Here is an 18,917-nt window from a genome sequence, read left to right on the forward strand (position 1 = left end):
GGATGTAGAACGTCATCTGAAGACGGTGTTAGTCATTGAATCCTATGGGGAGGACATTGCGGTAGAGGGATCTTCGGATCCCTTCACCGCAGCTCAACTGTCCTCTCCCTTCTGGTCACTATCGCTAACATGTCTAACCTAAGGTCACGCATGCGCAAAGCAACTTTGCCATAGTGACCGGAGAGAAGAGACAGACAACGGGACTTTTAAAGGTAAGTGAAATCATCGCTGGGACAGCCTCCTATTAGATGCGCTGTCACGGGATGATTTTTTTTTTTTTTTTTTAAAAAATATTACCAAAAGTCATCATAATAATTAATGGGGCAAAACACCATTAATTACTAAATGGGCCCCCAAATCTGGTTGTCCGATGGCTGCAATCTGCCAGTGTGTTTATTTGTTGGCCGACCATACTAATGTAGCCTTGTGAAATCTGGTCACTTGGTGCGTGTTAATATAATAAGACTTGTCTAGCACTTAAAGCCACGATACTCCAGTTGGCCAATGGGTATCTAGTATCTAGTAAAATAAAGTGAAAACCCCTACTTATAAATACAATATATTAAAGAGCTCTTTAGCCACATTTAGATCTTTAAATTAATAGTTTGAGACGTGCCTCCTGCAACTTTGACTAAATACAGTAATTTTTCGCTCTACTAGCACAAAAATATTTCAAGTTTGGAGTGCTCTGGTAAAAGGAACGTGCATATAACGCTAGATTGCCACTTGGAAATGAATCTTGTACTGACAATAACAGATGTGAACAGATTCACTTGGAAACACTTTGCTTTTAAAGTTTTTCTAAATGTCACCCAAGGGGTTTATTATACGTCTTCACTTAAGAGGTCTTCAGAGACTTCAAGAACGACAAACTAGCCGGTGAATCCGGTACGCTTAAACGTATATTAAATATATATAGGTAGGCTTCTTTGTAAGTAGTCAAAGCGGCATTTATACACTGACAGAGACACAAACGATGAGCAATTAATTAAGCAATGACCCAGATACACAATGTGTACATCCAGGCATAGACAAGCTGTGGTCCTGCAGCTGAGCTGTCTATCCAGCCAGATAAATACACCATGGCATGCTGTGACTTGTTGTTCTACACCAGCTGGTATACACTGACACATCATAAAAGAGAGGAAACATATTAGAGCAAAAATACAATGAACGTGGAGATATGGAACACAATTACAGATACTAAAGGGTTAGATTTACTAAACTGCGGGTTTGGAAAAGTGGAGATGTTGCCTATAGCAACCAATCAGATTCTAGCTGTCATTTATTTAGTGCATTCTACAAAATGACAGCTAGAATCTGATTGGTTGCTATAGGCAACTGCCCCACTTTTTCAAACCTGCTGTTTAGTAAATATACTCCTAAGGGTGATTTACAAAACAGCAAGACTAAAAAACTGCAGCAACTTTTACTAGGTGGAGCTCCCAGTAGTAGGAAAGGTGCATTTACGAAGGTATTGCCTGTTTTATAGGAAGGCGCACATTTTTTTTTATCAAGCTGCTGGTTTGAAAACTGGAGATGTTGCCTATAGCAACCAATCAGATTCTAGCTGTCATTCTGTAGAATGTACTAAATAAATGATAACTAGAATCTGATTGGTTGCTATGGGCAATATCTCCACTTTTTCAAACCTGACGGAAACTCGCAGCTTGATACATTTACTCCCCAATGTCTCTTCAATGATTCATTTCAGGACATAAGTAAATCTAAACCAAGCAGAGTTTAGGAGAAAAACAAGAACATTTAAATGAATGAATGGAGGGGTCCTAGGCTGAAAACGAAGGCACAGATTCATTTCAGAGCATTGTTTCCCCAAGACCAGGAAAAGCTGAATAATACGCATGTAGAACAAACAGGTGCACTCGTGCAAACAGCAAAGCATGGCGAGCCGGCCTTCGTAACTGAGTCTATTTTGTTTAACGATTGTCCAAAAGTCATTACATTCCAAAGATAACCAACAAACAAAAAAAAAAAAACAATAGAGTCTCTGACGTAATAAGGCATAAAAATAATTAATTAACTGTTCAAAGACATAAAGGAAAGGCAATAGAAAGATGTGTGACTAATATAACATTGTACCTCTGAAAGAGAAAGTCTCTAGACTACTACAATGGTTACATTAGCTATCTTCAGGATTTCCGACACATATATATATTAAAAAAAAGCTTTTATTTAAGGAGAAATGAATATATATCATTTATTTATCTTTTATTGGTGTACTCCTTACCGACATTGCCCATACGCAGGTGGAGTCTGCCTTTGATAACAGTGTGAACCCCGATGGGTTTCACCGCGCCTTGTTTAGAGACGTCTCCACTCATCATCATCGTCTCTTGCTCGTATTCTGTCGTTATGACTTCAAGCTCGTGAGACACCTGCACCGCCGTGCGACCTTGACGCAGTAAGTGCTTGGAAACACAGAGAGAGAGTGACAGAAATCATCACGGGTTGTAGACTAGCGTCATATCTCATGCTGCATCTATTATGACTTGCTCTGTTTTTTTATGATGCATGGACCTAGTTTCTGCAGGTTGGTACAAATGCAAGTGAACTCATGTGCCCAATTCTCATCAAGGAATGTCCCAATATACTCGGCTACTCCCAGCAGGCGATGGAAACCTCTTTTTGCACCCCTGCCCACAAAACCATCATAGTCATCAGTAGCTATTTATATAGCGCCACTAATTCCGCAGTGCTGTACAGAGAACTCACTCACATCAGTCCCTGCCCCATTGGAGCTTACAGTCTAAATTCCCTAACATACACACACACACACACACACACACACACACACACACACACAGACACGGGTCAATTTGATAGCAGCCAATTAACCTACTAGTATGTTTTTGGATTGTGGGAGGAAACCGGAGCACCCGGGGGGAAACCCACGCAAACACGGGGAGAACATACAAACTCCACACAGATAAGGCCAAGGTCGGGAATCGAACTCATGACTCACAGAAGACCATTTGCACTTTTCCAAATGAACCTTTGCATTTCTTAAACCTTCATGTGGATACACCCTGGCATTCTGAAAAACTTTCATAGAATATCGCTGAAATAACCATTTTTATTAGAAGTTTAAATGAACTAAAAATTCTAATGCATAACAAAGAATATACATCTTATACTATTTATTAAAAAAATGACTTCTAAGCCTTAAATGACATTGCTTTACAGAGCCCAAAATTTGGCAAGGAATGAGAAAAAAAACAAAAAAGAACCTTAAACAGCGACTCAATACAAAAACCACTAATCACTGGAGGGGTAGCAGTTGGTAATCTGCTGCTAGAGGGTGATTTATTGCTTTTCTCCTTTCTAACTTTGCCTACTCTGTACTGTCCCTATTATTAGTCTTTATCTAGAGGGACACCTTAGTGCCTCTCATGACTCACCAGTCTTCCATCAAACCATAGTTTGAAAACCACTGGTCTAAAGAGAAAAGATGTAAACGCTGTATCAGCTTTATATATTTATACATACGAACAGCAAAGTAAAAAATGTGAATGATATAAAGTGCAATAAATAGTTTGGATATCTCCAGCAGGGGGCAGTGTTAAGCTTGGGGCTGCAACTCATGCGGAGATAGAAGTTTAGCCCCTGCTTATCAATTTGTATGTATAAATGTTTGTAGCTCCACCAGCCATTACAAAAAAAGTGCACAAAAATAAGGTGTACAAATTGATCTCAGATTACACTAAGTGTAAAATGACAACCACATGAGGAAATAGGGCCATACCACAAAGACCTTTCTATCGAAAATTGATGTGGTCTTGCATCAACCTCAATCCTGACACTAATACTTAGATACACTCCCAAAAAAGGTCTGGGAGACTCCTGAAATTCAGGGAGATCTCACGGGTTCCTGGTAGAGTGGACTATCTTCTGGATCCCGTTACTCCTTCTTGTAAAGAGGACGGGGGCTTTATCAGGTCTTGCTGGGCGGGTCCTGATGATGGGACTCACACCATAACGGCCTGTCCGCTCTGCACAATGTAATGTTTCCATCATCGCACCCCAGCGGTCGTAATAACACAACAAATCTCTCTTCCCTCTGTTCCAATTTTTATTTTAAGTAAATGGAGAGATGGAAGCTCAGATATAGAGCACTTATCAAAATGGAGAAGCGCTGGTATAGAGCACAGAATACACTGATTAAAGCAGATGTTGAAACAGATACAAGGCAAAACAGAACACACCCCAATGTCCCTTATACCTGTTCCATCGTTTGATTTGGTAATTCTCTATTGTACACTGTACCTGCATCTCTCCATAGAGATCAATGATTCTCTATGTGTCTCCTCGCCATAGAGATTAATGATCTCTATGTGAGCATCTATCTCTCCTCCAGCAGTGAAAAAGCAAATAGATGGAGATGGATTAAAATACGTCCATGTATGTATGTCCTAGGCCTCAGGCCTACCTTAAATTACTGCAGAATTCATTCCAAGCTACAGCAAAGTTGTCTACGCTCCCGGAAAGAGGCTACATAATTTCTAGGAGTTATCCCAGCCTCCCGGGAGAGCATTGCACCATCCAGCATCAGGTGCCACTTCCCTAGTGAAGGCAGCCTAATGGTTCTATTCACCCCTCCTAAAGTCAGAGCACCTTTTTGTTATCCCACTTGTTTAGATTAGCCCACCAGTCCTCCACATAACCATCTCACCATAGTATACCTCACCCTCGTCCATCCTCCATCTCTCCCACTCTTGCTTCTTGCCCTCAGATCCCCTTACATTGGCTCTCCTGCCTGTGTCAACCATCTGTCTGCCCCTTTCCTATTAGATTGTAAGCTCTAGTGAGCAAGAACCTCTTCCCTCCTGGTCTCATTACCTATAACTTTTGCTCACCAGCTACACTGCACACCTCCTCCGCGGGCTCTCTGCCCCTTGACTCCACTCCTCCATTGTCTTCTCACCCCTTTCAGTGGCTCTAAACCACGATAATGGACACAGGTTTCAGCCTGCGCTGAATATACCCCTTGTACCAAAGTAACTGTGCTGAGAGTTGTAGTGTTATGTGTTTACTATATTGTACTGTTATACCATGTACTGTCTTGTTGTTTTCCCTCTGTACGCACTGTGGACCTCATGTGGTGCCCTATAAAAGAAGAAGAAGAATGGAGAAAGAAGAAAAAAGAAGAAAGAAAGAAGAAGAAAGAAGAAAGAAGAAGAAAGAAGATCAACAATATTCCTTCTTCATGGCTGTGAATCCCCAGTATTAAAGTGGATTGTAATAGAATGTGTTGCCAATTAGATCAGAAAGTTCACAGCAGAATAGAGTATTTCAGGAGAGGCATGTGCTGATCTTGGGGGAGGCAGTGATTTGTCCAATAACATGATTATGTTAATGAGGACAGGGCTGCATGTGACAGGGGCAGGGTCTTTATGTGAGGAGGGGAGCAGAGGTAGAACTAGCGAGCTGGGGGCCCCAGTGCAGGGTGGCGGGGAGGAGTAAACCGGGGCCCCCAGCCCTCTGCATCTGCCATGCAACAGACCCCATTATCTCCCTGGGCCCCGGCAGAGCACCAGCTGCACCAATGGTAATTTCGTCACTGGAAAAGAGGCAAGATTGTGGTGTCAAATGCACGTCTATATGAAAACATTTTCATAAATACAATTTTTTATTTTTTTTTAAGGTGGAACGTATACCAAGCTCTTAGTCACTTAGTGCTGCATGGCATGGATATTTATTTTTATTATAAACACTTTTATGTTTAGAGTCTGGTGGAAAATAAAGTCATTTGAAGCTTCATGTTGTGAATTTCCTGGTTAACACCTTGCAAATGGCTTAGTTAACATAGCCGCTGACTGTGAAAAGCTGACCTTTGAGATTGCATTTCCACAATACAAATAGAGAAAGTCTTGAAGACCGACAGACTGTCATGTATGTGTTCTAGAATGATATCAAGAGACACAAAAACCCAAAGTATCATTTAGTTGCCGAGACGTTTACGGTTTTCATCTGACAGACGGCAGACACTGACTTTGATGTTTATCTCTGAGCATTTAGACATTTCCTGTATGTTTAATAACCTCCGACATCTTTTTCATCATTTCTGGCCTCGAATTTTATGAAATACCGGAGTTCAATGTTAACAGCTTTGGTTTTCTTTCCATTTTCCAGGGGTAATGTGCTGTTTCGCATTTCAGTCTCATTAAAGTGTCACAGACACCCACAATAATTTTGTCTTTCTGAAAGACAGCAGGATTGATGTCTTATATGCCATAAATCAATGTTGTTCCGCTTATCGGAACAAGATGGGGAAACACTGGTATGGAACAGAATACATATAAATCTCTTCAAGATGATATTTAATACCTCTTACAATAATTACTGATACAATAGTTCAGAACTGGACGAATGCCAGATTTTAGACAGTCACAATGGCTATGTATATACGTATCTATATACACACATACTACATGGCTAAAAGTATGTGGACATCCCTTCTAAATAGTGTTTTTGGTCACTCCACAGCACTTATTGTTAATAGATGCAAAATCAAGAATATAGCCGTGCAATCACCATAGTCAAACATTAGCATTAGAATGAGTCATGCCAAAGAGTTCAGCGACTTTCATTTGGAACTATCATGAGATGCCACCTTTTCAACAAGTCGGTTTGTCAAATTTAAGTTAAAGTGCAAATGTCTCGGAGCAACAGCTCAGCCACAAACCGGTAGATCACACAAGAGACAAGCATATACCGAATCCAATATAAAATAATTTTACTAACCTACAAGACCATAAACAAAGCTGCATACATCTCCTCTCTTGTCTCATAATATTTCCCAACTGGGCAACTCCGTTCTGCACAAGATCTGCGTCTCTCATCCACCCTCATTACATCCTCCCATTCCCAATTACAGGACTTTTTTTGGGCTGCACCCCCTCTATGGAATTCTCTCCCTCGCACAATAAGACTCTCCTCTGGCCTACAAACATTCAAGCGTTCTCTGAAAACCCTCCTCTTCAGACAAGCTTATAATATTCCTCAACCACCCTCTTAACCTCACTTACCCTATTACCACCCGTTACACAATTTCACACAAGACAACTACCCCCTGACCAACATTGTTGTGTGACAGGATGATTTAGCTTACGAGTCACTATTACCTTTGCAGTCTGGCTGGGCCGAAATGCAAAATATAGACTTAACCTCATGTGTCAAACTCCCATTGACCCATAGATTGTAAGCTTGCGAGCAGGGCCTTCTCACCTCCTTGTCTGTTTTACCCAGTTTGTTTATTAGTTTACTATGTTTGTCCCCAATTGTAAAGCGCTACGAAATATGTTAGCGCTATATAAATAAATGATGATGATGATGATGAAAGAACGTCTGTCCTAGGTTGCAAAACTCACTACCAAGTTCCACACTGTCTCTTGAAGCAAAATCAACACAAGAACTGTAGCTCCTAGAGTTAGGATCACAGAGAAAGTCAACAGCTGGCAAGCATAACTGTGCTCCCTCTTCTGGTTCTGGAGAAGACTTTTACTTTTGTGCTGCATGAACATTCTTGTGGTCATCCACCAGCTGGGAGTAGTCGTGTGTCCTGGTATATTTCTTTGGCTTCATGCTCACTGCTGGACACAGAGCCAGAGCACTTGTTCTACCGGTCCACAGAAGGTGTGGCGGCAGCTGCTTCCATTGTGGAGGCCAGGCAGATCACCAGAGGGGGATCAGAAATGGAAAGAGCTATGACAGTTGAACTCTCTGGATCCAGCAGCTGAACTGACATGTGAATTAATGTATTATGAAAGGGTATAGTGTCATGTGAAATAGCAATAGCCTTTCTTTCCATACAAATTAATAATTTTGATTAATTGCCATGGCATCTTTGAATGGCAATGAATTGAAAAATGCATTTTCTTATCGAACCCACAAGAGGAGACTCTGATAGATATAGCTTACAATTTCAGCATAAAATTAATCTACAAAAGTATTAATGTGATGTTAGTTGGCTGGAGACCACATTCATTAGCATATTGCAGCAATTTAATCTGGATAAAAGGTTAGAAATACAAATAACTTAGTAAGCATTTTATCAAGAGCAATTTAGGTAAAAAAAAGTACAACTTTAAATGACTTAGGATTGATAAAAAGTCCATCGTAGGTAATTATGTTGAGATATATTTTGTATGAGTTACAGTACAACGTGGATAGGTTTTATGAGTAGATGGCATTGAAGGGTGGTTTCAGGACAATGTCTTGGGTTGGTGCCAATTTATGTCATGCCTTTTTAAAGTGTTTTTGAGTAGGATCTGAACATCTTTTTTATATTACTATTTAATGATATGGGTATGCTAATCTTGTAGGAAATTGTGACCTGTCCACTCGTGTGATTGTGCTACTGAGGACAGGGCTGCATGTAATAGGGGCCATTTTATGATGTGAGGGGAGGAAGAGAGACAATCAGGAAGCCTGAGAGTTATATAGTGGAAGGAGCAGGTTCCTCCAGCAGCACATATTATATCAGGAGATGAGTTATGTGTCAGTGAGGACATGGCTGCATATGACAGGGGCAGTGACATAATGGGAGGAGGAGAATGGAGGCAGCAGGAAGCTACAGACTGAGAGTTATATAGTGGAAGAAGCAGGGTCCCCAGCAGCACTGAGTATATCAAGAGATGAGTGATGTGTTAATGAGGACAGGGCTGAATTTGACAGGGGCAGCAACATGTTTTTTTTGTTAGTTTGGTTTAAAGATCAAATGAAACGATACAATGAGCTTTTGAATGGTAATTGTTCATTGTTGCAGCCGCACTAATGTGATGTCGGGCTGAATGGTCGTTTAACGTGTGATTGGCCCGTTAATTAGCTTAAAACTCTGTAGTGTGTACCCAGCATTAGACAGTAAAAGGAGCAGGGACCCTAGCACCACAGAGCACTAATGTGAAGCTCTTATCAAATCAGTGCAGGATGAATGTGCTATCAATTTCAATTTTAGATGAAACAAAAATGTATTTAGGACACCTTGGTTATACAAAGTTTGCTCAATAAATTATTACACTGTGTATCCTTTAAGTGGAAGGGGGTACTATAGGCACATATAACCAAATATGAAGTTATAATGGACGTACCTTCATCTCAACAGCAGCGGAACCGATAAGAAGCAGCGACTCTCCATCCCAAACATCAATCTGAAGAGTTTGGAGAGCCAAATAACGTAAAAACCATTGCCGTTCTCCAGGCTTAAGGAACCCAGGATCCACCATGTACTTCAGCTGATACCCAGGAGAGCCTTTGAGAGAACAAAATATATATAATTATATAGTATTCACATGCTTATATTGTTATATCTCTATGATATTAACACATTATGAATAACAAGTTAACCCGTGCATGATACTCATGCATTCTAGTCAAATCAAGCTACTTAAGGTGTTAAAAAGGTTCTTGTCATGCATTTGGGCCATAGCCCAGGCCTCCTCAGGGGAAGAGCGTTACTTCCCGACGTAAGCGCCCTTTTTTAATGTGGTTTTGTCCACATGTCACCAACTCATCATTCTTCTCCATCACCTCATCCTTCATCTTCATCGCCACATCTATCCAGATGTCTATCCAGACACAGGGATCTCTCTCAGCGGTCCTGAGTATCACACTCCTCTCACTCTGTCACCCCTGGCAACCACCAACCACTCCCCAATGTCACCCCCAGCAACCACCAACCACACCCAACTGTCACTTCTCCTTCAAGAAATATATATATATTTTTTTTAAATCTTTATAAACACTTTTAACAATTAATAAATTAAATTAACAAATTAAAAACATCTTAGTATACCTAATTTCAGCCCTTTCTGAATTTTTTTTTCCACACACACTAAGAATTTAGAAGGTCAGTGTATAACTCCGCCCAGCAGGTGGCGCTGCAGCTTGGTTTTATTTTTTCCACACACACACACACACACACACACACACACAGACAGACTAACACACGCCACTAGGCATTTATATTATAGATAACATTACAAGCAAGAGACTGCTAATCAAAAAAAGAATCCACAATCCATCTCCTAGAAACACATTATTCAAAAGTCATTCCAATCAAATTGTAGCGGGACTCCAATTTTTTCTTATGGTGATGATGTGTGTTTTTTAAAAAAACGCACAATACTTTAGTTTTATGCGCCTTAATGAATCAGGTCCTATATGTTTTACAATACAGAGTACATGGACTATAAAAAGTGATCTGTGTCAGTTAATGTATAGGCTCTTCTCATGTCACTGTTTTCATCAATCTATTGTTCCCCACACACGGTCCTAAGGTCTCGCTCAGACGAGCATTGGAAAACAATGTCTGTTAAACGTGCAGACAAAACTTTGTACCTTTCCCTAACTTTTAATATGATGTTCGAAGCTTCTCTCCAACGTAGTGTACTATGCAATTAATTAGCGCTCCCATAGGATGCTGAAATTGACCCAAAGCGGATTGAATTCTTGTGAGAAACAGTGTGTATACAGATCAATCTGATTAAATTATTTATTGGGCTATCAGTCTTAAAGTGCATTTATCAGGCTTTAAGGAAGCGCGTGGAATGTGTAATAATAAGACCTGTGTGCAAAAAGACTAATACAGCTACAAGGGAAGGAATCAGCGGGGAGGATTTGTTCTAATTACAGTAGCCCTGTATAATATATATATATATATGGCCACGCTAGAGGTATCCACCTAGACTGGGCCACGCCAGAGGTATCCACCTAGACTGGGCCACGCTAGAGGTATCCACCTAGACTGGGCCACGCTAGAGGTATCCACCTAGACTGGGCCACGCTAGACATATGCAACTATATTGGGCCACGCTAGACGTATGCACCTAGACTGGGCCACGTTAGACGTATGCACCTAGACTGGGCCACGCTAGACGTCTGCACCTAGACTGGGCCACGCTAGACGTATGCACCTAGCCTGGGCCACGTTAGACGTATGCACCTAGACTGGGCCACGCTAGACGTCTGCACCTAGACTGGGCCACGCTAGACGTATGCACCTAGACTGGGCAACGCTAGACGTATGCACCTAGCCTGGGCCACGCTAGATGTATGCACCTAGCCTGGGCCACGCTAGATGTATGCACCTAGCCTGGGCCACGCTAGATGTATGCACCTAGCCTGGGCCACGCTAGACGTATGCACCTAGACTGGGCCACGCTAGACGTATGCACCTAGACTGGGCCACGCTAGACGTATGCACCTAGACTGGGCCACGCTAGACATATGCACCTAGACTGGGCCACGCTAGACGTATGCACCTAGACTAGGCCACGCTAGACGTATGCACCTAGACTGGGCCACGCTAGACATATGCACCTAGACTGGGCCACGCTAGACGTATGCACCTAGACTAGGCCACGCTAGACTTATGCACCTATCCTGGGCAACGCTAGACGTATGCACCTAGACTGGGCCACAACAGCCGTATGCACCTAGACTGAGCAATGCCCCATGGTAATTGTTGAATATGAATGTTTCTAAAGTGGCCACGCTGGTAATTGTAGTTCCATAGCAGCTGGAGAACAACAGGTTGTCTACCTCAGGTTTAGAACATAATAAAAGACTGATTTTATGGGACACTTGCCCTGGTTTATCGAGCCGTCCTTGTTGATTTGAAGAAGGACACGTGCTGGGGTGTCAGAACGTGACACACTGGAAGAATGCGTCTGTACAAGTTGTAGCCGTGGGCTGGTCACTGGCTGGAAGCGATAGAACTGGAACGTGAAGTAAATGGTTTGTGGCCAGTTTGCTGAGATGCTGTCTTCCTGCACACTGACAAACAGAAACCAGTGGTAATGATTACAGTCCCATATGAAATATATTACAACTAACTGAAGAACAATGCCTTAAAGTCAATGTTCTAAACAGACATTTAGGTTTCAGCAAATGCAGTTATTGCTGCACGTTGATTATCATCGCACTTAGTGAGCGACCTTCTATCACATTTGAGCCACCCCTCTTAATTAATTTGACCTTTCTCTTTTTTTTCTTTAAAATACTGTTTGTCTGAGTCTCGTTCATATAATGGGAGCAAAGTTATATTGGTGTGATCTTTATTTCATTGCGCCCATGAACGCACCATCCTGGTTGCTGCAGAAGGTTTTATACTGAAAGTAGAGAATGATGCCTGATTACCGGCACCTCGGGGACATGGAACGTTCAGGTTGTTTTGATGCTGGGATGGAACGCTGCTGCCGTCCCTTTAAGCAGGGACACCCCCTCAGTCTGCAAACTTCACCCCTCATTTAATATATTGATTCTGTCCAGCTAGTCCCATCAAAAGGAAAATATGTCAAACCACCATCATTACAGATAGTCATGCGCTTACTAATATAGTGTCTGTTATTCTATCTATATATCTATCTCGATCTATATCTATATATCTGTATCTATATATCTATATTGGGTACACTTAATGTGCACTTGTGCTTTAGTATTAATGTATAGAATCCTCTTTATAACAACTTTGCAGTAACATTTTGACGAGACGGGGCCACACAGATTCCACATATGAACGGAAATGACGGCGTGATTTGTTATACTATGACTTTATAGTCCACATAAATTCTGCCAGCAATAAATAAACCGGCAGAATCGATCAGAAACGCCACTCAATGAACTTTTCGGGACTGTGATTGATTAGGGTACAGATCAACCAGTTTCCAGCAACTACATATTCATAAGCAGCTCGTCAGATGCTCATCAGAGAAATTCACGGTAATGTCACTTCTCACCTGCTGAACGCCAGAAACTGCAAAACTATTTCATTACATTGTAGATAATCAGCTTCTTCTCGCTGGGGATTAAAGTTCACTGGACTTGATGGATCAACCACTTCTGCTACTTCATTATTGCAGTCAAAAATGTCAGGGAATCCGACGGAGAAGAGTCGAGCCAAGGTGGCCCGAGACAGGGTGGAGGCAGTGCTGAGAAAGGAAAGGCGACTCCATTTAGATTTACAGGACAATTTAATAATATGCTTCATTTACATAGTGAGTGATTGCTCTGCACAAAATAGCTGCCTCCCCTGTGAAAACAAACTCTACTTATACGCAAGATATATAGTATGCTGAGAACAAGCAGAACACACGGTAAAGGAAAGTCATGGATAATAGGCTACTTACAAAAGGCTATGTTGTGCACGGGCAATAAAAAAGCACTGTAGCATAAACTAAATGGTAACTTATATACACAGACTAAGTCAAAGATTTCAGGGGGACAACCTTCCACAGAGGTATGGCGACATCCAGTGAACAGGTAGGAGAACGTATGTAATGGACTTCTAATACTTCTCAATGGGAGGGGGGGCCTTGCTAAGTAGAGGTTAGATGCACGAAGGCACCTAGTTTTGCACTTCAGTGGAGAAAAGAGATTTAATTTTGGCAGACAGGATTATTTAAATGAGTAATCCAGTGTGGAGAAGCCCCCCCCCCACCCCCTTTTTACAGGTGAGCACATAGTCTATTCCTCAACACAAATGGGGTTGAATCCTCAAGCCGGTAATTGAAGTCTAGTAACTATACTTTTAATGAGAATAATTTTCCCCCTTCCAGTACCAGTGTTGCAAAAAAGCACAGAAAGTTTGAGATGAATGAAGGGGGTGGTCCAAGTAGTGGCGGTCCTACTAGGGGGCAGTCCTAGTAGTGGCGGTCCTATTAGGGGGCGGTCCTAGCAGGTGTGATTTCGTACTGACATTTTTACTGTATCCACCACGCACATTTTCAGGAGTATCCGCAAATAGAGGAGAACCCCCTCCTTTCACAGGAGTAGTCCCAAAGACCAGGAAGTGCTTGAAATCATCTTCAGCAGCAGCTATTTATATAGCGCTACTAATTCCGCAGCGCTGTACAGAGAACACACTCACATCAGTCCCTGCCCCATTGAAGCTTACAGTCTAAATTCCCTAACACACACACACACACACACACACACACACACACACAGATATACAGACTAGGGTCAATTTGAATGCAGCCAATTAACCTACCAGTATGTTTTTGGGGTGTGGGAGAAAACTGGAGCACCCGGAGGAAACCCACGCAAACACGCTCTGTGTTCCCCTTCACTTGGATCACAATGACATGACACGTAACGGTCCACGTCCTCGGACAACCCTATGTAACATCCTCACAGATCGTATTTTGATAGGACAGGATGGGCAGGCACAGTACAATGGTTGTCAGAACAAATCTGCAGTCCTAGTTTCCCATTGGGGTGAGAACAACAACTAATTGCTGAGCGGAAAAAATCCAACTAATAACACAATAGAATAAATCTGGGCTGCTTAGCTGGCTCATAGCACTGGCAAATAAAATGAACAGGTATATTCAGTATATGTGTTCCCTCTTTCTTACTGTAATGATAACACCTATTTGTGTGCCTCGAGTTTATCCTATTTAAGAATTACTGTTTAATACAGGGGTCAGGACACTTTTTTACCTTTTACCCCCAAATATATTTAGATACGCCGACGTTACCCCCTTGATCTGAAAGGAAGGAAATCATATATTATTAATTTTAATTTTATTGAACCTATTCAAAATTTCTTTGAAAGCTTCAACTTCAAAACTTCAGGCTTTGGAGAAATGATGTTGCTTTATATTTGATACAAGAGCATCAATATTGGGGTATTTTGATGTCAGAGCAATTTGGATACAGTGTTCAGCATCCAATCCATTTCTCTGCTTTGTTTTTATGTTCGTTAGAGTGGAAAATCCTTGTTCGCAAAGGTAGGTTGTTGCAAAAGGCAGCAACTTTTTGACTCCTCCTCATGTGCAATTTTGATGCCTTTGCAGCTGTTGACGTCCAAAAAATATGACAGATCTGCTTTGTTTTCAAATGCAATACGTGCTTCATTATTGCATCGAAGCTCAAGAAGTGCCTCTGCCAACCCTTGAGGCTCTTCTGGTACAACAGCAATTTCACATATAAAGGGGTCTACAATCCAACTGACAGCATGTGAATCGGCAGCATTACCCCCAGGAATTTCATTTTTACCCCATTTGGGGTAATTTACCCCTGTTCCCTGGCCACTGGTTTAATATATAATCCCACGGTCCTACTGGCCCACTTACCATAGATTATGGCAATGCAGAGCTCTCCCATTTTTTTCATCGCCTAATTATTGCTCACTGTGACTTGTAGATAACGCTGGGGCAGAACTCCCCTAAACTATTATGGCCGGTGTTTGATACAATTGCCCTCTATTGTGTGTCCCTGAAGACAGACAATGGCGCAATTAAATAGGACCTAATCATGTCTCCTAAGTAAAAGTGCGTAGAGCGGTTTCTTGTTTATAAATCATTATCATAAGCCAGAGCTTTGCAGATCATGGGCCACGGACTCCAGCAAAAGCTGTAACGGGGTGTAAATTGGTTTGTCTAAGGAAGATAAACACATTATTTATTACAGTCTTCTGCTTTCATTTTTCCAAATTTTATCTATGGCAGGTGATGAATTACTGGAGTACAGTAAGGAAACCCATGTACAGTTTTCATAAATAGCTGTTTGTCTGCTTAGAACATTATAGCAAGAAAATGTACAACATAAAAACATAAAATGCATTATTATATAACATGCTTACATATATACATGTACTGTATATGTAACATTATATATACAGTATATGTTATATAAACAAAGCAAAGTAGTAAAAGAAGACGCAAACATTAAAATCACCCAAGTAAGCAACGGAACAGAATTAAATCAGTTATTTAAGTTATTTAAAACCCTGATGTATTTTACAACCACGTCTGCTTTTGGGTTTGTTCCTCAATGACTGTGCCCGCTAGATGAAATTGTCTGCTCATTTGGAAAGCAAACATCAAAAATCCAAATTCTACAGCTGTAATGTGTATTCTTATCACCAGGCTAATATATGTATAAAAGAATGATAATACAGAGTCAACGTGAACAGACTGTGTGAGTCAGAGCTGCTGGCATGTTGTAGAAACACATGGGTAATGCTATTTCTGGTTTAGGAACATTCCTCTCTCTTCTATTCCAACTACAGAGAAGCAGAATGCACAAGGACACAATCGGAATTAAACAGCAAATAACAGAACATTATACACAGGGTTGGGTACTATACGACGATGCTGGAAATCCCGACACTACCCCGGCAGAATTACACCGAAGATCTCATCGCCGACTCACTGGAAACACTTGGAACGCAGACTTTGCTAAATTGCGGCAGCTCAAGAACCCGGCAGTGTCCGATGACGTCAGATTGAAGAGACACACTCATCCGAGGATTTAAGTTAGTAATTTAATGAGGCGCCGCCTTTATAAGGCTCTTTACTCTGCCAGGTACATGGTACAGATGGCTCTTCCTTAAGTTACTACCTTAAGGCCTTAGATGACAGTGGGTCCCTTCAATCTGACGTCATCGGACGCTGATGGGTTATTGAGCTGCCGCTATTTAGTACCGTCTGCGTTTCAAGCTGCCTGTGTTTCCAGTGAGTCGGCGATGAAGTCTTTAGGGGAATCCTGCCTGGGCAAGTAATGTCGGGATTTCAATCCCAGCATCGTAAAAGGGAGTATCACCATATACATAGTGGTTTTAAAATGATGAAAATGCTTCTTTGGAGAGGACATGCATTCTAAGAATTTTAATCAAAATATATTTTCACCTATTGTGTTTTTATTATATAATTTGTACAGTCATTGGAAGATCTAAAGATTTAATATATTGAGCATGTGCAGGAAAGAGATTGGGCAATCACAATTAAGCAATCTGCCCACACATATAGGATACAATTGTTTTCAAGTGCTGGGCAAAGTGATTGAACTTGGATGATCATATTTCTGAACTATCTTCTTGATTAAGATCATTTGTAAGATTGCATCTAACATGATTGCAGCGTGGCGACGATTTTTTCTTTTATTGCTTAATTAAAGTTTAAAAGGATTTCGGGTTAAGGCTTAATCTAATGAGAGCTGCACTGTGATGGTCTGCCATCGGAATCTGCCGTTCAGTGCAACCCGGCAGTATTGTCTTGATTCCTAATAAGTAAAGTTCGTAACACTGTCATTTACAGTCAATACTAGATCAGCAACACGACTGGTGTCCCAAACCTTAGCACCATTACTGAAACAGAAATGCAGACATCTGAAATTCGGTTTCATTACATGTGAATTTTTGAACACTCTTCAGTGATTGTGTTTTAATAGATGTTAGCTTTCAGCAAAGGAATAGAACAGGTATACTATGTGTATGCCCTACTGCAACTTTAATTAAATACATTGCGCCATCTTTCTGACTTTGTTCTGTGCTTTCCAGCCATGTATTTATATTACAGTTTATGTATGTTATACTGGACTAAGACATTGCTCTGGTGTGTTCATTGCATAACACAGCTGCAGAGAGTCTGACATTTAGGGCGACCAATGCCAGTTAGTGGCCAGTGACAGCTGGCAAAAGGGGTGTGGTCTTATGCAAAAGGGTGTTTTTTTCAGAAGTGGGTGCAACATGGGACTGAGGCGTGGCCTAATTTGTCCCAATTTTCCTATGGGAGTATGTTTTAGATACATATGTACCCAGAGAGCAAATATGTACCATACACAATGGCAACAGAATGACAATTATATCTTATGCTATAGTCAAGTAGAGCATAGAAGGAAGCTAGAACGTAAAAGCAATGTATTTAGTAAATGTCGCAGAAGGGACTGTATGAGGAAATAAAGCAAAGATGCCTGTAGGTGGAAACAGACTACAGTGTAATAAAATACAAGACCTTGTAATGAACTGTCCATGTTACAATGTATCAGTTGTCAGTGACAAAAGTATGTTAGAGACAATTCTCTAAGACAGAAAACACAAAAACTAGGTGGACCAGTGATATCTAGAGCCCAATATCCCATTATGTAAAAATCTCTGAAAAACATTATTTATATGTTTAAGAGAACATCTGTTAGACATATGTAATTTGAAAAATATAATACAGTGCTCCCTTTTTTATACCAACTCCCCCTATAACATCGTCCTTACTTATTACCAGCTGTGATAAAGAGGCCTATTTGCCACACCTCTCCTACAGAGGGATAGGTAAAGACCTAATGATTCTGCAGGAACCGGCTGCAGACAGGGTTTAATTCCCTCTGGGTTTCTCTTACAGCACACACACACAGGTGCATCACATGGGTGTAATTGATTTATTATTTTCTGAGATTGCTTTGTAGTGTTTGGGCGGAGGATAAAACACTGTCTGTTCTTGTGAGCAGGGTGACCGATGCCAGTTAGTGGGCAGTGACTAGGCAGCAGAACTGTGTCTAGCTAGAGCGAGGGTCGCCTGGTGTCATTCAGACAACAGTCTGCTGTGCAATTTGTGACGTGACCAATAAAAATGACTGTTTATCACACAGCGCAAAGTACAATAAAACATATTAATTCCATTCCCTGTCCTCGTTAAAGGCTGTGCTGGCTGTATAAACAGAGCGCTATGAATCGGAGGACTGATAGAGTGGTTATTACTTAATACTCACTGGGTGATATCAGTCTTACCTTCCAGTCTGAGTTCCCATCGCCACAATAGGGGCATGAACAGGAGAGAAAACGAGCTCCTGAAGATGGTCAGCACCGGGCTGCTCCTGGTTACTACCACCCATATCTGCCTCCAGGTGCGTTATTCCACTAGCACAGGGCATTTCCTGCAAAAACAATAACGCCAGAAACATTAAACCTAACACCTATGTGTGTGATACATTCTATTCAGCTGCTTGTTCAACACATCAAACACAGAACATGATGGAACTTAGATGCTTCTAACACACATCATCCTACCTCCCACCTGTCCTGGTTTATGCTGGATAGTCCTGATTTTAGTGAACTTCCCAGCTGTACCCACTGGTGGGAGGAGTGTCACCCACTGGTGGGAGCAGTGTCACCAGTAGAAGGG

At 41.4% G+C, this 18,917-nt stretch overlaps 1 protein-coding gene across 2 annotated transcripts in view; it reads right to left on the minus strand.

Annotated features, from left to right (window-relative positions):
• The window catches only part of NPHP4 (nephrocystin 4), a 185,254-nt gene that overhangs the window by 53,167 nt on the left and 113,170 nt on the right, over nt 1–18,917 (minus strand). For both annotated transcript variants that reach the window (XM_075190021.1, XM_075190020.1), the window contains 5 exons: nt 18,524–18,669; nt 12,756–12,947; nt 11,606–11,793; nt 9,108–9,268; nt 2,249–2,429 (listed from right to left, as the gene is read on the minus strand). In XM_075190021.1, coding sequence (XP_075046122.1) covers nt 2,249–2,429; nt 9,108–9,268; nt 11,606–11,793; nt 12,756–12,947; nt 18,524–18,669 — 868 coding nt within the window. The remainder of the gene's footprint in view (nt 1–2,248; nt 2,430–9,107; nt 9,269–11,605; nt 11,794–12,755; nt 12,948–18,523; nt 18,670–18,917) is intronic.

Source organism: Mixophyes fleayi, chromosome 11 (genome assembly GCF_038048845.1).
Source record: "Mixophyes fleayi isolate aMixFle1 chromosome 11, aMixFle1.hap1, whole genome shotgun sequence".
Taxonomy (NCBI): Eukaryota; Metazoa; Chordata; class Amphibia; order Anura; family Limnodynastidae; genus Mixophyes; species Mixophyes fleayi.